This window comes from Chiloscyllium plagiosum, chromosome 28 (genome assembly GCF_004010195.1).
Source record: "Chiloscyllium plagiosum isolate BGI_BamShark_2017 chromosome 28, ASM401019v2, whole genome shotgun sequence".
NCBI lineage: Eukaryota > Metazoa > Chordata > Chondrichthyes > Orectolobiformes > Hemiscylliidae > Chiloscyllium > Chiloscyllium plagiosum.
This window is the reverse complement of record NC_057737.1, coordinates 5,968,937-5,991,429: the sequence shown is the minus strand read 5'-3', so window position 1 is coordinate 5,991,429 and position 22,493 is coordinate 5,968,937. Positions and strand designations below refer to the sequence as shown.

The window sequence follows — 22,493 nt, the reverse complement described above, 5'->3', positions numbered from 1 at the left end:
TGTTGGCTTTCATTAGCAGGGATTGTGTTGAAAAGCTGAGGGGCTATGCTACTGCTCTTAAGTCCTGGTTAGACCTTACATGAATATTGTGGTCCGTTTTAGTTTCATTGAAGGATGTGGAAGCTCTAGAGGGTGCGGAGGAGACTTACCAGGATGCTTTGGATGTAGGTTTGCTTGCATAGCTGGAAGGTTCATTTCCTGACATTTCGTTACCCTACTAGGTAACTTCAGTGGGCCTTGGGTGAAGCAATGCTGAAAATTCCTGCTTTCTATTTGTTTGGGTTTCTTTGAGTTGATGTCATTTCCTGTGAAGTAACTTACAGTTCCTTTTTCTAAGGGGGTGGTAGATGGGGTCTAACTCTATTGGAGTTCTGGTTGGAATGATTTCCTTCTAGAATTCATGTGCATGTCTTTGGCTTTTCTTAGGAGGGATGTGTTGTCCTAGTTGAAGTGGTGTCCTTGCTCATCTGTATGTGAGGATACTAGTGAGATTGTCATGTTCTTTTGTGGCTAGTTCTCAATCTTAACACTCTGCCTTTAGTCCAGGCAGCATCCTGGTAATGTCTTAAGAGGCTGAAGGAGCTAGGGCTTTTCTCATGGGAGCAAAGAAGGATGAGCAGTGACTTGATAGAGGTGTACAAGATGGTGAGTGGCATAGTGGATAGCCAGAGATATTTTCGGAGTGGAAATCTCTATCACAGGTTGTACTCAAGTTGATTGGAGGAAGGTTTGAGATGTCAGAGGTAGGCTCATCAGTGGGTGTGTGGCATGCACTGCCAACCATCGTAAAGTCAGACATTTTGGGCAACTCTTCAGTAGGCAGTGTTGGGTTCTTTCCCAAGGTTTCATAAATGAGATGCAATTCATACTGACCTTTGTGAAGAATTAAGTTAACTTGAGTTTGTACAGGCTGGTGACCCTTTTTTGAGAGATGGTCAGGCATGTGAAGTGGTTTAAGTGAAGCCCTGAATTAAGAACACATCCCCTTTATATAAGTCTGTCTGCAATGCTTACAGATATTCCAGTCACTCTCCAGTCACATGCTACTCAAGCAACCCCCAGTAACTTCCCTTAATCACATGGACACCAATGTCAGGACAATATAGAAGATCATCCTGATAAAGTAATGCCTAATCCTGGGAATTGAGTCAGTGAATAGTTTACATAAGTGATTCCCAAAGACAATGCAAGTGCGACATACCTAGATTCAGGATGGCTAGAAAGCCTTTCTGAATGGAAGAGGTTGAAAGTTTATTTTAATAGGGGGCTTAGTAAATGACTTTTAATTGGGGTGGGAGTCATTTGCATTCCTGTCATCTCTCAACCTCCAGAATGTTAACTCAGTGCAGTTCAACCCTTGTAATATTACACATTCAAGTTCTGATTTAATCTTAACATTACACATGGGCGATGGGTTAGTCTGACCTTAATGTAAGATAAAAGGTCAGCACAACAGATGGCCAGTACTATTAAATGTTCTAAACACTCGTAAGTAAAATACCACAGCACTGAATAGACACTCCAGAACCTGGCCTTTTTTTCTTCATGCTATTGCTTCATTGTCCACACTGGCCATCTTTCTACATAGCTCAGTTGTCTAGTTTAAGGACTCATCTTTGCAATGAGACTTTGCAGTGTTTGCAACATGGGCAGGGAGATGGACTATCATTAAGAGTATAAAGGAAACATGGGCACTGCAGGCAAATGGCAGTGAACATGTGTTGCTTCAGCAAATCAATAGTCTTGCACTGCAATAAACTACCCCTTTTTTGAAAAAGTACTCAAAGGTTACCATCTCTGACAGCACATTGCAGATGACCCAGGCAACAGTGTGAAGCATAAGCAGCTTGCTTACTCTAGCTGTCTTTCGAACTCTGGCTGGAGTGGAAATACATACTTTGGGATGGGTTGAATCTGTTTAGTATTCAGTGATCTCAATCTGAGGTTTTTGCCCATTGACCATTCTCCAAGGGTTCAAATGTTTTCATTGTACTTGTAATAATACAGTGACTTGCTAAGCAAGCTCCAATGGCAAGTTTGTTCATCTCTAAATGAACTGGAATGAAACATACAAAAGTCTGTAATCTCCTTGGATAATGCAGACAGATGGCATGAACAGTATGATGTTTGTCCTTCAAGGATGCCTTTGCAAGAGAATCTTGTGACTGCATCAAACTGGTAAACACAGCTTGCATTTGTGCAGCAAGCAGGATAGTTTTTTCCTCTTACAGCTGAGGAGAGCATGACTGACTCTTGAATGTCCAATATAATGTTTCTGTATCAATGACCATGAATAATGTAGTACCTGCTCTCTAAATTATTGCTACAGACAGAACTATCTAAATCAATGTGAAACACTTGTAAAATTCACCTTGCTCCATCTAAATCTAAGATCATAGAATCCCTACAGTGTGGGAACATGCTGTTTGGCCCAAAAAGTCCTCCCCAGACCCATTTTTCTCCACCTTCAGTCAGGAGTAAGTGCAAAGTAATGTACCTAACCAACAATTCCTGAACATTCTGGGCAATTTAGCATGCCAATTCACCAACCTGCACATCTTTGGATTGTAGGAGGAAGGAATTTTCAAAGGAAAGTTTTTTTTTTTTGGGGGGTCAGTATCTAATGGCATATGTATTTGATTTTAGAACCATTTAATGTTTGGATGGCTTTAAAATGCTGTATTAAAATGGCTTTAATGTCCCAATTGCAGATGAGCCTAGTGCTACAAGTTCTTAATACCTGCAATCCCAGCCATCCTTAAATTTCTAGACTTGTGTAGATTCCATTTACTTTGAATTAATCACTTGTTCCTGCAGTAGAATAGAATTGACACCTGGCACAGCCTGAATTTGAGTAAACTTTGACTCTAGTCTGTCAGCTTTGGTGAGAATAAAACAAATCTGTTTCACTCATTTGATCATGCAGCTCTCCATTGTAGCTTGCAATTTCTGTATCACTTTAGATTGTACAAAGGTATATTTCACCTAATTGTCTGCAGGATGAACTCCTGCAAGTTTCTCACTGTTTGAGGTGTACTTTAATGTGAATATCTCCACTTAGAATGCTACTAGAATTTCCCTAACTTTTTTTAGTTGAAATAACATTGTCTTTTCCTTGTGTTCAGGTCACAATTGTGCTGAATTGTACTTGGAACCAATTCAAATTTCTTAGTTGCACTTGGATAACTGAAATATTTGGTTGTCATAGCAAAACAATGCTTTTGTAGTTGACCTAGGCTTGTAAGCAGCTAACTTCAGTTCACTTTCCTATATTAAATATTACTGCAGATCCACTTAACTTCTGGCTGGGCATTATCTTAAGGTTCAGGTTTTGTATATAAACTTGTTTATATATGGCCTCTTGAAATCCAATCCCTCTCAGAATTTATTTCCAGGCAATTGACCAATATTTTAACTTTCCAGCATTATTTCAGTAGAACCAATTGTCAAACAATTGGAGTATGCGTAATGTATCTTTCAGTTCTGTGTCTACACCTCGTTAAGGCTTGTATTAGATTTTTGCACACAGGAAAATGAGTTAAATGCAGCTTGAACTATAGAATCTCTTTTTTTTTTTTTTTGCTGGAGCAATGATCTTTTGAGCTTGACTGGCATTGATGCACTAACTTTTTTTTTCTCTAGCTCCAAAATCTGGGCATCAATCCTGCAAACATTGGGTTCAGCACCCTTACTATGGAGTCTGATAAATTCATCTGCATTCGGGAGAAAGTTGGTGAGCAAGCTCAAGTAGTCATAATTGATATGAATGAACCAAACAATCCTATTCGCCGTCCAATCTCTGCTGACAGTGCTATTATGAACCCAGCCAGCAAGGTTATTGCATTAAAAGGTAAGCATGTATTTTAATGGTTAAAACACTAAAAATGAGCAGGTGACTGGTGTTTAATACTGGGTTTTTTACAAGGCAGTGTATTGTTTTGGATTTTCTTTTGATCTTCAGTTTTAGATTTTGGGTAACTTGGGCCTATACTAGCCTTGTTGGACTAGAAAATAACCTGTATGGGTTCTTCACATGTGTATGAACTCATGACCATGATGCAAGTGTACCTTAGGTCAGTTGTTTTAGGTGCACATTAAGCAAAGATTATTCCAGTAGCAATGAATTATCTAAATTTCCAGTTTAGCTGATGCATTCAAACTAATTTGTACAAACTTTACTCCAATGTTCAATAAAGGTTGGATTTAGAATATTAAGTTTAGGACCTTTAATGTTCAATTTTAGGTGAAGTGATTAGTGATGCTAGTTAATGTGTATTTGAACCTGGTAGTTGAGTGAATAAATAAGACTTGAATTTCTCTGCACCGGTCATATTGAACAAAGTGTGGATTTTGACTTGGAATCACCCCATCCCTCCATCTGGTCAGTATAAAGAATTCTTTCAGTGTAGCCATCTTCCACTTGTACTGCTTGAGTATTTTAATCTGGATCCAGGACATTTGAAATACTTCAATAATTGCAGTCTTGAGCGTGATACATTCCTAACCTGTTTTATCTTTGGATTGAGATGAGTGCAATATCAACTGCCTTGAGCAGTGACATCTGAAACTTTAGGTAATTCTGTTTCTGAATGATTGCATCATAATGCTAACAGTCGTGTAGTTTAGAATTGTCCTTGGTGTAAAGTCAAACTTTGACAAATTTGAGGAAAGTGCCATAGCTTGTTAAACTGAGTTCCTGAACATCAAGGTTTCAAACCATGTTCCTTTTGGTTCTGCGTATAGATCACACCTGATTAAGTTGTGTTCTTGGCCAGCTGTGTCACTAATTCCATTCAATGCAATATGCACTTATGCAATGGAAAAATAAACAGGGAATGTATGCAGAGCCATCCTCCATGCAGAAATTGATCACACCTTAAGATCACTTTAGTCTTGTGGCCTATAACAGTGCTGTATTGCCTTAGATTCTGGAAACCTAATGGGATTTCCAAAGCTCAGTCGAAATCTGCCATAGGAGATTTTCTGTACCTTCCGTTCTGTTGCATTTGAAGCAGATTTTAATTACCTTGACAGCCTCTAACCTTAGGCTTTATTTTGGGCAAAACCAGGTGGGGAAACACTTCCTTGTAAGAGATTCTTTAAAGCACAACTAGACAATACACTTTCTGAATTTAATTCAAAATAGTTAATTCCAGACCCGCTAAGTAATTTTTTTGTAAAACCTTAGTTGATGCCAATTTCACTAGCTTTCTGGAAGATCTCCATGTTCTCTTTTTTTAAAAAATGTGGACTTGCTTAAAAGCAGCAGTCTCCTCTCATGCTAATGAAATACCTTGCAATTTTTTTTCTAGAAGTGGAGATTTAAATCTAAACATGGGCTACCAAAGGTTAACCTTAAGCTTGCTTGTCATTATCTAGAATTTGTTTTACTGATCCAATAACTTTGCATTTCTTTACTGCTTTCTTTGTGTATAAGCAGATGGTGAGTTACTTTTAAATATAGACTCTCCTGGTCCAGTTTATAAAGTATATTGCTTTTTGGGTTTTAAGACCAGCATGCTTATATTTCAAACATTCAAGTTTAATGAACAGTTAATCATAGTAAGTTAAAACTGACAAGCCTGTTTTGCTTGTACACCAACTTTTTTACAGCAAAGCTTAAATGCTGAGCATTTCCCCACAATAGAGGGGTTAGAATTGAGTCCATTTTAAAGCTGCTTTTGCTGACTTGAATAGGTGAGTATGAAATGTTACCTAATAGTTTTCTGGCTTAGAGCTTGAAAAGGAGCTAGCAAGTAAAATCTGATCTTGTTAGGATAAGTATCTTAAATTTGAGTTGACATCCATTAATTGATCTAAAATCACGAACTGTCTAAATTTTCAGGCAAGAATGTAGCATTTAGTTTATGAACTGGACCAGAGCCATGAGCTGGAATTTTGTCTTTATTGCTATGTAGTGTTGTGTATAACTGGACACTTGGGATGGGAACAAGGCACAAAGCAGTTAGTCCTTTGGAATTGTACTTTAACTTTATATCTAGGAGCTTTTCACCTTGTTTGAATATGGTGTTCCATTTATTATCAGGTGGAATGTGATGGGGTCATTCATGCTCTTTTGATCCCTGTTTAGGGATGCCTCACATCTCCAGAAGTTAGCAATTTCATACTATCCAAACATCAGATGAATGATATGGAAATTGTATAATCTTTGACTAATTCTCTCAGCTTTTGTGGGGAGAATTGAGTGCTAGTTAAAGATGTTCCCATCCTTAGTGCTGTGTGCTCTGCATACAGATGAATGTTTTTGGTTCAGACCTGCTGCCATTCACATGTAATGCAGTTTTGTAAAAGGTTAGCTTTTTACAAAGCATTAACTGTAGACAGGTACTGTATACCCCTTGGAGTCAAATGGATAACTTAAGTTCTGAGCAAGTTCTTGATCAAAAAGCTAATTCCAATGAAGTTTTAATAACTGGCCAGTCCAGGAAGAAAAATGCTTCCAAGAATGTCCTTGTTTAATTGTGTGGGTCATCAAATCTCCTTAACTTCTATTAGTTTACCTTTTTTTAAGGAATCTTTAATGCCTTTTTAATCTTAACTGTCAATAGGCCAGTAAACCTTGAGGGGGAAAAGGATATGGCAAACTAGTTTTTAGCAGTATCTGTTTTGACTTAATCTTTCAAATTAACTTTTTTACAGCTGGAAAAACACTGCAAATATTTAATATAGAAATGAAAAGTAAGATGAAGGCTCACACTATGGTGGATGATGTCACTTTCTGGAAGTGGATCTCTCTCAATACAATTGCCTTGGTAACAGACTCTGCAGTGTATCACTGGAGCATGGAGGGAGAGTCTCAGCCTATGAAAGTTTTTGATAGACACTCTAGTCTAGCAGGCTGCCAGATCATCAATTACCGCACTGATGCTAAGCAGAAATGGTTACTGCTCATTGGCATCTCTGCCCAGGTATGGCATTAACTAGATGCTTTTGTCATTTGTACTATAAGGCTTTGCCAGTAAGCCTGTTTTGGGATGTGGTAAATGATATTCATTTAAATTGCATTATGCATACTCCAGTGCTGTCAGCAATTGTTACAATCAATGCCTCAGAACAATGCTTGAATGCCTCAACTGGTGGAATAAGCAACAGTCATAATGCTGGCAACCAGCACCTGCCAGGATGTTACTATAAAACATTCTATAAACATTGAACAGCTGGTCTTCTGTTTCCAGCTACTTGAGAAATAGCTAAAATACTTAAATTGCAGGCCCATAAGCTGTCTTTATTGAAATCAAAGGTACTTATAGTAACTAAGGCATATGTCCAATGACTATGTATGGACTTAAACCATGTCTGCAAATGACATTTGTAGGGACTTCCTAAACATTAATTTTTTTAAATTTTCAACAGCAAAATCGTGTGGTGGGAGCAATGCAGCTTTACTCATTAGACAGAAAGGTATCTCAGCCAATTGAAGGTCATGCAGCAGCCTTTGCGCAATTCAAGATGGAAGGCAATGCAGAAGAGTCAACATTATTCTGCTTTGCAGTCAGAGGGCAAGCAGGAGGGAAGGTAAGCCTACAATTGCATATAGAGGGTAATACTGGCCCCAAAGTTCAATGGGCAAATGTTTTCATGACCTGAGCTTTTTAGTGAAAGCTGTCTCCAAATGCATAAATGCTAGCTTACCATTCAATTTCCTGATCTCCAGGTTGGGATGTTAGCAACATTCGTCATGCTATTGATCTATCAAGATACTTTGTTTAGGTATTTGAATTTAGTTTCTGATACTTGCTAGTGAAAGTGACTGACTACTTTGGCCCACAGCTGCACTGATTAAAGCAAAGGTGAGGGCCCATGGATGGTAACTTCTACCAGCTCCAGAAATCAGTTGGAGATGAGTGGCAATATTTATGTTCACTGTCTAGCCTGTTTAATGCACAGCTACTCATGAGTTGGAATGAACTGTTTGAATAAAGTTGGAGTACTGAGTGGCATAGAGTTGCTTTTTCTGGAACAATTTCAGGCCTAAGCTGTAAATGGAGTTAAAATAACAAGGATTGGTGCTGGGCCCTTGTCATTTATATAAATGGTTTGGATGTGAGCATAAGAGGTATAGTTAGTAAGTTTGCAGATGACACCAAAATTGGAGGTGTAGTGGACAGCAAAGAGGGTTACCTCAGATGACAGGATCTGGACCAGATGGGCCAATGGGCTGAGAAGTGGCAGATGGAGTTTAATTTAGAAAAATGCAAGGTGCTGCACTTTGTGAAAGCAAATCTTAGCAGGATTTATACACCTTAATGGTAAGGTCCTCGGGAGTGTTGCTGAACAAAGACCTTTGAATGCAGGTTCATAGTTGAAAGTGGAGTCGCAGATAGATAGTGAAGGTGTTTGGTATGCTTTCCTTTATTGGTCAGAATATTGAGTACAGGAGTTGAGAGGTCATGTTGCAGCTGTATAGGGAATTGGTCAGGCCTCTGTTGGAATATTGTGTGCAATTCTGGTCCCCTTCCTATTGAAAAGATGTTGTGAAACTTGAAAGGGTTCAGAAAAGATTTACAAGGATGTTGCCAGGGTTGGAGGATCTGAGCTACAGGGAGAGGCTGAACAGGCTGAGACTGTTTTCCCTAGAGTGTTAGAGGCTGAAGGGTGACCTTAGAGGTTTACAAAATTTGAGGGGCATAGATAAATAAGCAAAGTCTCTTCCCTGGGATCGGAGTCCAGAACTAGAGGGCATAAGTTTAGGGTGAGGGGAAAGATGAGACCTAAGGGGTAACATTTTCATGCAGAGGGTAGTACGTGTATGGAATGAGCTGTCAGGATGTGGTGGAGACTGGTACAATTGCAACATTTGAGGCATTTGGATGGGTATATGAATAGGAAGGGTATGGGCCAGGTGCTGGCAGGTGGGACTAGATTGGGTTGGGATATCTGGTTGGCATGGACAGGTTGGACCAAAGGGTCTGTTTCCATGCTGTACCTCTGACTCTATATAACTTGTAGGTTTATAGTGTATTATTGTAACTATTTTTGGCTTGGACTAGTTGACCTCTAGCTGAATTGTTCTACATACAACTGGTATAAGTTTATTAGTTTTGCAGTCATAACATAAATGTTGTACAGTGTTTTTAAAATTTAATAGATCACTTTCACAACTTGTGCATGTTAATTCTTTACAGCTTCACATTATTGAGGTGGGTACTCCTCCTACAGGAAACCAGCCCTTTGCCAAAAAAGCAGTAGATGTCTTCTTCCCACCAGAGGCACAAAATGACTTTCCTGTTGCAATGCAGGTAACTTGAACATGTGGATTAAAAATATTGATTCTAGATTCATCAAATCAATCAATATAGGATGTGATGCAATGGTTTACACTGCTGATTCAAGGCCATGACACTCCTGCATGCAGGTTGGATCACTTTCTATAAGCAAAGATTGAGTGCTATTGCTTTAGTATTCAATTACCATGCTCCTGCACAACTTGGCTGGCTCAAGTAGACTTAATATGCAACTACCTGTATGTTGGCAGCTGGCATCAGCACTGCCTCAGTGAAGCTCCATGACAATGGATGTTTGCCATATAAACTAGGTTTTAATTTGCATGCCCCACTTAACCTGTATGAACAGCCTGGTATATTGTACTGTGGCTATCCTAAAAGATGGCAAAATTACAGTAATGGATTCCAGCCCACAAATCTGACCTCTATTTGAAATTCAAGGTTGTGTAGGAGTGGCTGGTTAGAAACTTGTAGGATGGAGAGCACCCTTGTCTGAGGCATCCAATTCTGGGTTCACTGACTTCAGGTCTAAGTATAAATCAGTACTAGTAAGTCTTTGTGCAGTGCTGAGGTGCTGGTTTCTACAAATAATTCCCATCACCTACTTGGGTAGATGTTAAAGATCAATTAGTCCCTTGAAGGGGGGGGTATTTTCCTTGATCTAATTTATGAATCTAGCTATCTCCAGAACAGATTGTGCTTCTTGTCCTGTTGTGGGATCCTGTGCACAACTGGCTATTACTTGATATTTTTCAACAATAACTTGCATGTAAAGCACTTCATTAGATCTGCTCTTGAGAAACTTGATCAAGTGCTATATAACTGCATAGTTTCGCATCCATGGAGAAACTTTCTAAATTTGAATACTTATGCATAGTTTCACTACCTTGATGTTTCTCTGCAAGGTTAAAACTTGTTCCCTAAGCTTGTATCTCATCACCTTGCACAAGCTCTAATCTCCAAGTCCAAAAATTATATGCAAATTTAATGGGTGAAGGGAGTTTGTGACCGATCATCAGATTGTACTAACCTTCCCTTTAGTTTTTTTGTGTAAAGGTGGAATGTTGTTACATGCCTGTGCCTCACTTCATTAAGTCAACAAGGTTCAGTCAGGTGCAGTCTTAGAAATTGTAGTTCAACCAGTCTATTTTACTCCTACACTGACCTGACTTCCCCCTCAGTCTTCCTGTTTTAACATACGTAAAAGCTAATGAGTAACTTCATGCTAGAAAGTGGAAGTGTGAAATGTCATTGATCACTGAATTGCACTTGGCTCCAGGTGCCATTTGAAGTAAATCTAAACTTGCACTACAAAAACAGTTTGACCTGGTTGCTGTGATAAACTTTGTAGTAGCCAGCATGCTGATCAAAATCTAGGTTCCAGGTTGATTTAAAGCAGGTAAGTCTTTGGAGTGGCAGCTACAAATATCCCAACTATCTTCAACTCAAGGCTTCATGCACCAGAACAGGCTATGCCATGCTTTGAGGCTAATAGTTGTCAACATAACTATAACCTAGTAACTCGAATGCTCCTGTTAACTTTTACCAAACACTAAGTTTGTCTGTTTAAAATCTTTAGTTGAGATTTGAAGTCTTTCTATGCAAGATTATCCTTGGCACAAATGGATTTTAATTACCTAATGCTTACAACTTAAGTAACAGATGTAATTGATCCCTTGATAGGATACTTCAAGTACTGTGATAAGCTAGTTAAGTGATCTGTGAAAACCGAACCAGACCAGTCTCATAATAGTTCAGTGTGTAGAAACTGAACATTACTTTGCATACCATTTAAGACATTACAAAGTATTAAACTTCTTTCCCTTTAGATAAGTGCAAAGCATGATGTTGTTTTCTTGATCACCAAATATGGATACATCCATCTATATGACTTGGAGACTGGCACCTGTATCTACATGAACAGAATCAGTGGAGAGACCATCTTTGTTACAGCAGGACATGATGCTACATCTGGAATAATTGGAGTGAATAGAAAGGGTCAGGTATGTAGGCATTTAGTTTGGCTGCAAATTTTGGTAGCTTTTGCATGTCTGAATTATAAATGTTTTTAAAAATGCACCCAACATTTAACCTGCAGAAGCTTCTAGTGATTTCAATGTCATTTATTCTTAAATCTGCATCTTAAGTACTCGTGCTTTAGTTTTAAAGTGGATTCAATGCCTGATCTTGAGACTTGTGCTACACCTCAACAGCATGTATGTGCTGCCCCTTTGTATATCCATGAACTTGTGTAAGCTGTCATTTGGCTATGGCCCTCTGCTGCTAGTTCCTGGCACATCCAAGACAGGTGCTTCTTCCAATTAGGTGACAAGGCCTTGTCATGCCATAATTTTTAATATTCTTGGCCACAGCCATTAATCTAGACTGGCCTATTTGCAACTGACCAATTCAACTTAAATATTTTACAATTCCAGCTCTTTACTCACTTCTATTGTTCCTCTTCACTTTCAACATTTTTCCAGATCTGCCTCTACTCTCCAACTCCATGCATCACCTGGTCCCAAACAACAGGTCAGCACATGTAGACTTAATTTGAAGTTTGCTTCAGAATCGATGAAACTTTAAACATCTCTCTCCCTATCGAGTATCAGTTGAACTACTCCGGTTGTGAATTTCAACTTCCAGACCAAAAGTCTTCTGTTTAAGACATCCAATATATCCAAGTTCTTTTGTTCCTATCACATCTGGCACAGCATTCTTGATCACCAGCTATTTTCCTTTGTGGCAATGTAAAGCCAGATCTAATGCTATAAACAGAATAAATTGTTCTGTTTACCAGTAGAACAAATTGCATGTCAATTAACTTGAATTTTAACTAAAACCTGGAATGTTTTTACCTAAGGTGCTGTTTTTCAGTTCAAATGACCCTATTTTGGGTCAGAATCAAGGCTCCAGTTTATGTTGACCTATTAGTATTTACTGTGATCTTGAACTTCAGTTATAATTCATATTGTAAAATTCTGCCTAATACAGCTATTTCCAGTCTGATCCTTCTGCAATCTATTTTAACAAGCTACAAAATCTATGGAGACTCATGGGTCAAGTGGCTTCATCACAAGTGATTCTCAATCTAAAAGCTGTACAATGGCTGTCAGCTTGCATTATTTACCCATAACCTGACCCAGTCTTGATCAAATCAAGTTGTCAACATAAACCTACAGTTGGTAGGCTAACCTGGCTTATTTCAACACCAAACCAGTATGTAGGCTAGAATTTTTCCACTCAACTTGACTTAAGTTGGTATTTAGTGAACCAGCTGTTACACTAAACCTTGTAAGCTTGCTGCCACTTACCACACACAGTTGGCCCATTGAATTGGTGCTGGCTATCCAATCCAGTCAGTGCAAATCCTAATTCATTTTGCTCTGATTTGTGTTCCCAGGTAACTAACATTAGAAAGCGCTTGCCTTCTCCTTGCATCTTGCAACTTTTCAATCTGTACTAAGTCCTTGTATCATATAAGTTATCTTAAAATTTTAGAATCCTTCAACAATTTAATCTATTCCAGGGACAGCAACCTCTGCTTTTCCAACAGAAGACTATAGCTAGAATTCCCAATCCCTGGAATAATCAAACAATCAAACTCTTCCACATCCTTTCAGTGTCCCTTACAATTTTACATCAAAGCTGTACAGTTGCTCAGGTTGCCACACTGGTATGTCAGTATCTTATGTGGCAGTTACTACTGTGCATGGGCTTGACCCTCCAAAAGAAACTAAAGATGTGGGTTGTTCATGTGGCAACCTGAATTAGTCATACTGTTGTGGTCCTGTAAGTTATTTGTTCTAATGACTTCATTCCTATTTTGTGTAGTTTTAGGATTAGAGTTCTTATTGTTGAGCACTGATGCAGTAAACCTGTTTTCTGCCAACAAGGGAATGTATGACTTGTGTGGATATGTCAGATCAATATTGATCAAGATGGGCTTAATCCATATACAAGAATTGCCTATTCTGAATTATTGAATGTTTGAGCCTTTGTAGCATAACAGTTAGATATAAAGACATATAACACTTAGAGCTGGGAACTTGCTAAGGAAGTGTTATGCAGTTTAAGGCACAACAGCATCCCCTGGGCATAAACAAGCAATACATTTTACAGAGACAAGAACTTTGTTCTATCAGCCAACTTTCATTTCTATGGAAAGACACTGATGCCTAAGCAAAACTCAGTTAATGTTTGTCATGGTACTAACAGTTATTCAGTCATGCTATAGTTTCTGACAAAGGCTGCCTAATGTTCTATGAAAATGTCTAGTTGAATTGTTAAATGGATTCTCAAGCTAATGTTTGACTCTTGCTATTTCAGGTATTATCTGTCTGTGTTGAGGAAGAAAACATCATCCCTTACATCACCAATGTGTTGCAGAACCCAGACCTTGCACTGCGCATGGCTGTGCGCAATAATCTAGCTGGGGCAGAAGAGCTCTTTGCTCGCAAGTTCAATGCTCTCTTTGCTCAGGGAAACTATTCAGAGGCAGCAAAAATAGCTGCAAATGCACCAAAGGTAATGTATTAGTGTAGTCTAAAATTGAGTTGACAAGATAAATGTATCCTGAATTGGACCAAAGGTTCATTAGATATTAGATGTAACAACCCAGGTGGGCTTAAAGATGTTGCAGCTCTTAAATTGTGCTAACTGCCTAAAACATGCAAGTATTCATGCAGAAGGTATCTACAAAATCTGACAGTTAATAGCTTAGTATTAAATCAGGAAAATATATTGAACCTATGGCATGTTTTTGCTTGCCATCTGAACCTTGTGTTTCTTTGATTTAGAATGTGATATCTGAAATCCCTTTTGAACAAGGGGACACTTGCCAGCTGAAAGCTTCATCAGGGAATTTTGGCTTGCTTTCAAGTTTGTGCATCTTAATTTTAATGTCCTTTTTTTTCTAAACCAGGGTATTTTGCGCACTCCAGACACTATTCGTCGTTTTCAGAGTGTAACTGCTCAGCCAGGACAGACATCCCCTTTGCTTCAGTACTTTGGAATACTGCTTGATCAAGGACAGCTGAACAAATTTGAGTCTTTGGAGTTATGTAGGCCAGTGTTACAGCAGGGGCGTAAGCAGTTGCTTGAGAAGTGGCTAAAAGAAGATAAGGTAACTGAATTTCCACTTCTGTTCATTCCAGGTGCTCTTGCTTTGTACAATGAAAGCTAAAGCTTGCTACTTTAGGATTTAAAATATTAACCTGCTTATGCTTGCAACATGGTCTTGGCAAAAATAAGTGAACTGATCTTTACTACTGTATAACTTTGGATTTTCAGTGTGGGGAAACACGTGCTCGTGTATTCTCATCCAAATGAGTTCCTGACTTGACCTGTGACTTGAGAGCAATCCCATAAAAAGATGGAATTTTAAATACCCCTTCACCCAAAAACTTGAGTCAATCCTGGCATTGCCAACTCCTCAATCCATCTATTGCTGCAAATTCCTTGTCCTATTTGCCAGCTTCTAAGGCTGAAGCCTTATGGTCTGTAATAGTTTGGGGCCAGATAAGGTTTGACTTTAATCTTTCTGGTAAATTTTAAACCAACTTGGCTCATGCCAATAATTGCTTTCATGCACTTCAAAGGAAGTCTAACTAAATTAAAGTCTCCACTTAAATACATAATGTTGTCTAAAGTATTACTAGCAGCCTCTGAACCTGGAGATAGTGAGGACTGCAGATTCTAGAATGTCAGTTGACCACAATGTGGAGCTGTAAACAGTGCAGCAGGTCAAACTGCACTAATGGAGTGGGAGAATCAGCATTTCAAGCAGGGTCCTTCAGGACTGAGGAAGGGGTTGTGAAAGTGGGTGGGGCTAGTGAAGATAAGTGGGATAGCAACAGGTGGATAAATCTTGGAGGTAAGATTGCTGTGGTGACTAAAGGTATTCACTGGCCCAATTTGCATCATCAAATCTAAAATGTCCATTTTAAAATGTCATCCACTGCATCCGGCTGTCCTTTTAAGTTAAGTGGTCCTTGCAAATATGGAAGGCTGTATGAATCTGCTGCATTTGTCTTCACTTTCACAATCTGTTCAACTCGAGGCATCCATTCTTCCCTGCACTCCAGTATTTAGATTTGTGAGCTCTTGTCTTAACTCGTCTGTAGCAAATCTCCAATTTGCATGTCGACCATATGAACTCCAGCTAATGCATTGTGCTCAACTGATCTTGTTTCATTGGCACCCAAATATTTAATGGGTTAGCCAGGCTTTAGACACTATTAAAACTAATTTGAACATAGCAAGCTTCCACAGGAACAGGTAGCAATGGAGGAAAAGGTGTTAACACTGTTTCCAGTTCTCATTTGTTAGTGGTACAGAACTATCTTAAACTAAAATTTGAACTTGTTACTTTTGTAATGGGCTCAATTGATGTTCCTATAGCTGGAGTGCTCTGAGGAGCTTGGTGATATTGTGAAGTCTGTGGATCCCACACTGGCATTGAGTGTCTACCTGAGGGCAAATGTCCCCAACAAAGTGATCCAGTGTTTTGCGGAAACCGGTCAGTTTCAGAAGATTGTGCTGTATGCAAAGAAAGTAAGTGTTCTTAACATTAGTCCACACTTTAATTTTGATTATTGAGAAGTTATCAAATATAGAACTTGTTAACCTTTTTATTCTGTAAGACTTAGAGCAAGAGTGCTCACCATGTATCTTACTGACCAACTTAATGGAAACTTAAGTTCCAAGCTTTACAAAAACCCTAATTGCACAATGCTTTCTTGGAAGCTCAATGCCAAGAATGGGCTGTAATGACCTGCACTGTTTCCCTCCAGGATCATGACTAGCTTCCCCAGATCTTATCCAATGACCTGAACCTTGTGACAAATCTTTGCCTTGACTGTGCTTAGCTTAAATATCTATCTACATACCTTTTTTCTTCTATTGGGTAAGAAAGCTGAACCCTTAAACATTGTTCAGTCCCCAACCCTTCATTTTGAGACATCTGGTTCTAGATCCTCAATCAGGGCAAACTGCCTCTACCTCCCATTGTATTCAAATGAGATTATCTTTTATCTTGCCATTACTAATTTTGGGAATATTGCATTCCCTTGCCCTGAAGATAAATCCATCTCCCTTAACAAAAGGAGACTGATTTTTCTGTTATAGGATCTTGAGCTCAGCAAGACTGTTTGAACTTGTATTCTGATCCGTTGGAATAAGGCAGAAATGCTACTTGTCTTGCCATAGCTAAAATGTTAACTCTTTTAAAAGACTCATAATCTTCCAATGCATCTGCACACCATTACTGCCTAAGTTATTTATATTAAAATGTTAATGTCCCATTACTTTGACACCATTTGCCAGGGTTTGCCCATATCCAATATTTAATGGACTCTACTGCTACAGGAACCTTCAACATCTCATTGCCCCCTTAAATGACATTTTTAAATAGCTGAGACCTAAGCACTGACTAGCAAAAACTAATTGCAACCTGAATTACTTATTGCTACACTTTAGGTTGGAACAATTAAATAGATAAGCAATAATCCTTGCAAGCCACAGTCCTGTAACACTTGCAAATGGTTCAAAAGCAACCATCTGGTATGATTCAGTGTAATTGCAGGAGGTCCACTTATGGTAGGTAGGTAATAGCTTGTCAAGATTAACACTTGTGTTCCACACCATCTTTCAAATTCTTTCTGGCTTTAGAGGCAGTCGCTGTTCATGACTATCAAGAATACCACCAAGTGCAGGAAAAGTCTGTTCATCCCTGATGTAATCAGAATGGGCCAAATGATCCCATTTCTTGCTATTTCCTACATGTTCACATTTAAAATGGTGCTTTTGGGTTGTGATCCTGCTTAGTGACTTTTTCAGTCACTAAATCTTGCTGTAAACTCTTCCAAAAATGAAGAAATGTGGTGCAAACCATCTGAAATTATGTAGCTTGATGACATTGCATGCTTGGATTTTTATCTTCATTTATACTCTCCTATATGATCTCTACTCAGGTTGGTTACTCTCCTGATTGGATATTTCTACTGAGGAATGTAATGAGGGTTGGCCCTGATCAAGGACTTCAATTTGCTCAGATGTTGGTTCAGGATGAAGAACCTCTTGCAGATATCACCCAGGTAGAACTTTTTTGCTTAAATTTTTCCTAAAACTTTGTCCATTTGCTGCAACTTTGAATGGCTTTGCAAAGGTGAAACCCTTGTTTCTGAACTAAATTCACATTGCCCCAGCTTCTTTAAATTCACTTTTCTCCATTTTTCCTGGAGAAATTTCATTGCATTGAACATGCATGAAGTGTGCCTCTAATGAAGGGCTCTGGGTTGATGGCTATTTTTGTAAAAATTTTAGGTCTACCTACCCAATCTATACTACACGCTCTATGGCCTTCAGTGTATAAGATTAGAATGTTCTTGAGTGATCTCGTGGCTCTGCAGGTACTTGCCGTTGCTGAATTTCCATTTGTGATATGGAGATAATACTATTCTTAGACTTTTTTGATCAGGAGGCTACAGATTTGATCCATTTTATTGAATTGGATTACTATGTATTAGAGGGTATTTAGTGATATCTCCTGGAAAAGGTTGTAGCCCTGGATTGTCAGAGTGCCTCAGAAGCTGTATATGTCAATGTGCTGTTTTTTTCAACTTGTATTTAAATATTTGCAATTTGTTCTGACTTGGAATTTGCTCATCTGTGGATGTGGGCAACACATCAGTCCTTTGTAAAAGGAAACTGAAGGAGAAAATGTGGAAGTGGGTGTCTCTTGGTGAGCTGAATGGGAACTTGTAGTGGGATGAGTTTGCCTTGGTTTAATAACCTATGGTAATCATGTATATGTGAATAGTTGTGCTAAAAGTTTGCTTTTAAAGCATTTGGCCCTAACTTTAGGATGTTTTTGGCACATTGCCAGAAATGGTTTGTCAAGTAGTCTTTGCAAGATAAGTATCTTATTGCCTCAAGGTGTAACCTCCTTCTGATCCCACTGTCTTTCTGCAACTTGAAATTGTCCTCTAACTTTCAACTGTATGAAACTTACTCCAATCACTTATCTAACGTTTGAAAATATTTCATTCAAACTTGCTATTGGTTTTTGTTGCAGATTGTTGATGTGTTCATGGAATACAACCTGATCCAACAGTGCACTTCCTTTTTGCTGGATGCCCTCAAGAATAACCGTCCATCAGAAGGACCATTGCAGACTCGCCTCCTGGAAATGAATCTTATGCATGCACCTCAAGTATATATCTTTCCATTAACTGTTTCATTGTACTTTATAAAGACAGTTACTCTTCTACCCAGAGCATTCAATGTTTGAATATTGCACTGAGCTCTGGCAATGTCTAAATATGCTTCATGGAATTGGTGTAGCTGACTTCCATGGTTTGACCTTTAACAAAAGCCAATAAAATCCAGGAGAAACTATTTTATCACAACATGGAACTTGTAGCCAGAAGTAGTTTTTTTTTTGGAGGTAGTGTCCCTGCCCTGAACCAGAGATCTGGGTTAAAGTTCTACCTGCTCCAGAGATGTGTAATAACATTTCCAAACAGGTTGCCTACAAAAATAGGTTAAATCTAAAAATAGTGCATATCATGGTTTTGAACAGTAAGTTTTTAAAAATGAGAAATGCACCACATTAAGGTGAAATGTGGAGGGATAAGAGCAAACTTGGAGTATATGTATGGGTCTATCTTGCAAACTGTATTAAAGATTTGTAATGGTTTGCTACATCACTACTCTCCTAATGAGACCTCAAGGTCATGTGAAATCCAGCTTTGATTTTATGGGAGCAAATTTGGGTAGAATCCTGCCAGTTAATGACTAGTTTCATCTTGCAGCTGAGTGTTACAGCAGTAATAAACTTGTGCTTAACATTTCAGTCCCCTAGTGGCTGCATGAATGATGTGCACCTTAACCACTTTGGTTGTCCAATTCACTTTTACAATGTACAGCTTAATATCAAGTAGCTAGGTTCTTGATTGACTGACTGAATTGGTACATTTACCTAATTATGCTCTGAGCATTCTCCCTACCTTGTCACCGATTAAGTCATGGGTGCCCTGATCCTACTGATTGCCTCCACTCAAGTTTTGAGCCTGCTTGTGTGTTTTGCATGTTGGGCTTTGCACCAGCAAAGCTGTTTTTCCAATGGATGAAGGTTTTAATTAATGCTCCCTCTTCACTCAGTCCCTCTTTCCAATGAGGTTCCCCAGAATATTAAGACTTAAATACCATTACTTTGCTTTCAGGTTGCAGATGCTATTCTTGGGAACCAGATGTTCACTCACTATGATCGTGCACACATTGCTCAGCTCTGTGAAAAAGCTGGACTACTACAAAGAGCCCTAGAACATTATACAGATCTGTATGATATTAAGCGTGCTGTGGTGCACACTCATCTGCTAAATCCTGAGGTCAGTAAATGGTTATGGTCTAATCTATGACTTTAGGATTAAAATTTGATCCAACTTTCACTTGGAAGCCTTTCACTTGAGATTAACATACAGCTTGATCAGAATATTTAGCAGTTTAAAGCTAATTTTATTTTTCCCCAGTTGTAACTGAGATGACTGCATTTTTCCTTCCTATAGTGGCTTGTCAATTACTTCGGCTCCCTGTCTGTTGAAGATTCTGTTGAATGTCTACGTGCCATGCTGTCTGCTAATATCCGTCAGAATCTGCAGATTTGTGTGCAAGTAGCTTCCAAATACCATGAACAACTTGGTACACAGCAGCTGATTGAACTGTTTGAATCTTTCAAGAGTTTTGAAGGTAGATGTTTAAGTTTTAATAAATTGAGGGAGTTTTTAAAGCTATGGATAACTTTATTTCAGATGGTAGAAAGGGGATTGCATAAGCTAAGCTTTCATCACTCAAATTTCCTCTTGTATAGATTTAAATGCACAAAGTTAACTTGTCTTTGTGTACCAAGTCCATGAATCAAAGTGGCAGTGCTTGCACAATCACTATCTGGATGTAAGATTTCCTTTGAGGGAACAGTGCTTGTTTCAACTTGCAGTGGAAACTGTCCTTGCTATGTCAACTTGGTTCACATTACTTCATACACTTAACACCACTTCTAGCATTCAAAGTCCCAGTCATGACTGGGACAAAAGTCTGTCCTCTTAACCTTCTAGTGTTGTCAGACTCTCTTGCTGTAAGTTTCATGCAACCATTGTTTTGTTTTTGACCTGCATTGACTTTGTCTAATTTCTCTTTTTTAAACTGCATAGTCCTTGTTCTATACCATCTTTTTGAAATCTTCAACCTTATTCCCCTGTTAGTATTGTTCTTGACCTGTCCCTCTAACTTTTCTCAGCTACCAAATAATTTAGTAATCTCTCATTTTAAATTTTTTGGAACCCTGCATACAAACTTCTCAATTTGCTTACTGTGGCCTGCTTTTGTGAATTTCTCTGGGCATTCTTGACTTAATCTCAATTTCCTATAACTGCAATTAACTAATTAAATAGCCATGGCATTTAGTCAGTGCAGCCTAGAGATTGCATTTGGAACAAGTGGAAAAGGCAATGGTTTGTTTATAATACTTTTGTAATTGCCTATTTTTTCTAACCTTTAACCTGGTTGCTTAATTGGGAGTCATTATGGGACTGCCTCCTTTAAAATAAAGACCACTGATGGTCTGGCCTGGCTAAAACTTTCAACAGAACATCATCACTTTTGAGTTGTGGGAACTATATTTGTAGAAATGAATCTTGCAGTTGAAATACTTGTGGGTCAAGTCACAGCAAACCACTTCTAGCTACCTTTTGGACAGGATTTCCCTGCTTATCTGACATCTACTTTGCTTTATTTGTAAGGCCTATTCTATTTTTTGGGCTCCATTGTAAATTTCAGTCAAGATCCAGAAGTCCATTTCAAGTACATTCAGGCTGCTTGTAAAACTGGACAGATCAAAGAGGTGGAACGAATTTGTCGGGAGAGCAATTGCTATGATCCAGAACGTGTGAAGAACTTCCTTAAGGTAAAAACAATTCATGTCCTAGTTTTTGTTTGGGCATACACTGGATATACTTAAGTAATTCAGTTTAGTAAATGACAAAATTTGACAATTCCGTATGTACTGCAGACTAAAACTGGAATTGTGGCTTGCCTTTAAAAAGTAATGTTTCAAATTTCCTTTAGATTGTAAAGCTTTTTTGCACTTTACTCAATAAATTACTTGTAATGTGTTGACCATATGATTATAGCAAAGGAATTGCCTAAGACTGAGTTCAGGACCAAGTTTCTCGTCTCCAATTTTGTTGCCAAACCAATATTCCAGGTGTCCAAGATTGCATGTTCTTGCTGAACCCAGCTTGGTCAGGCAAGACTTAGTTTAGTTCTCTCTTGTGTCTTACATTTTTAAAGTTATCTAAAGAATACCTGACTGGAAGCAGTTCCCTCTTAACCAGAGGTTGAATCCCATCCTGAACTTGGAGCTAGTCATAATTACACTAGTTACACTCCTGTAGTGTAAATTGATTTTACTGATATGCATACAAAACTAGTGAAATGTGATCAAATACTTTTTAAAATTGTAACTAGTACATATTTGTGGCTTGAATTTAACTGGGGTAATGACTAAGCAGTCTGTTGAAACTAGCTACTCTTGACCAGTCAACAGACCCACAAACCACTTCATTTCAGACCCAGTTTCACCTACATGAGGGTGTTTGTTTTAGCTGTAAATCTGATTCAATAACTTTAACTTATTCTGCTGCTTGTCAGTTTGGATGTGTTAAGTGACCAGCTCCTGATGGAAGCTATTATCTTTTGTGCTGTCCCTTGTCTGGACTGGGCAGGACATTTACCAGGTAAATCTTGCAGCATAGGCAACCCCCTTCCTTTTCCTTCCTCTTATTTTCTAGCAGTGTCCTTTTACTTGTGCAGGATAGTGCTGAGATGTGCTAAGACATTGACAGAATATCATTGTGGACTGGTGAAAGTAGAATGACCCTCTGATATAATGTAGCCATCTAATTTTAGGATTAATAGAAAACTAATGGGCAGGTAATTCTAAAGCTTAACTCTATTAATAGATCAAAGCAACCATTTTGACTCCAATTCATAAGTCTAGCTGGTATAAATGGCAGAGGGGAAAATAATTAGCCATTTATCTTGCAATGCACTTTGAAATCATGCTCTGCACTTTAAATGAAAAAGCTAAGTATGAACAACTATTCATCTTCAATCAAGTTGAGACTATTCGGGCACTGAAGTGATTTGAACACTTAATTCTTGCAAACCTTTAATGGTCTCCAGTTTAAT

The 22,493-nt window shown here is 38.5% G+C and overlaps 1 protein-coding gene across 4 annotated transcripts in view; it reads left to right on the top strand.

The window, feature by feature from the left end:
- Positions 1-22,493, top strand: part of LOC122563905 (clathrin heavy chain 1) — a 62,417-nt gene that overhangs the window by 14,319 nt on the left and 25,605 nt on the right. For 2 of the 4 annotated variants that reach the window (XM_043718135.1, XM_043718133.1), the window contains exons 3-16: positions 3,643-3,850; positions 5,441-5,443; positions 6,661-6,929; positions 7,375-7,536; positions 9,147-9,260; positions 11,075-11,248; positions 13,575-13,772; positions 14,170-14,370; positions 15,648-15,800; positions 17,219-17,341; positions 18,322-18,459; positions 19,472-19,636; positions 19,814-19,994; positions 21,044-21,207. In XM_043718135.1, coding sequence (XP_043574070.1) covers positions 3,643-3,850; positions 5,441-5,443; positions 6,661-6,929; positions 7,375-7,536; positions 9,147-9,260; positions 11,075-11,248; positions 13,575-13,772; positions 14,170-14,370; positions 15,648-15,800; positions 17,219-17,341; positions 18,322-18,459; positions 19,472-19,636; positions 19,814-19,994; positions 21,044-21,207 — 2,253 coding nt within the window. The remainder of the gene's footprint in view (positions 1-3,642; positions 3,851-5,440; positions 5,444-6,660; positions 6,930-7,374; positions 7,537-9,146; positions 9,261-11,074; positions 11,249-13,574; positions 13,773-14,169; positions 14,371-15,647; positions 15,801-17,218; positions 17,342-18,321; positions 18,460-19,471; positions 19,637-19,813; positions 19,995-21,043; positions 21,208-22,493) is intronic. The other 2 variants (XM_043718136.1, XM_043718134.1) reach the window with 1 other exon arrangement.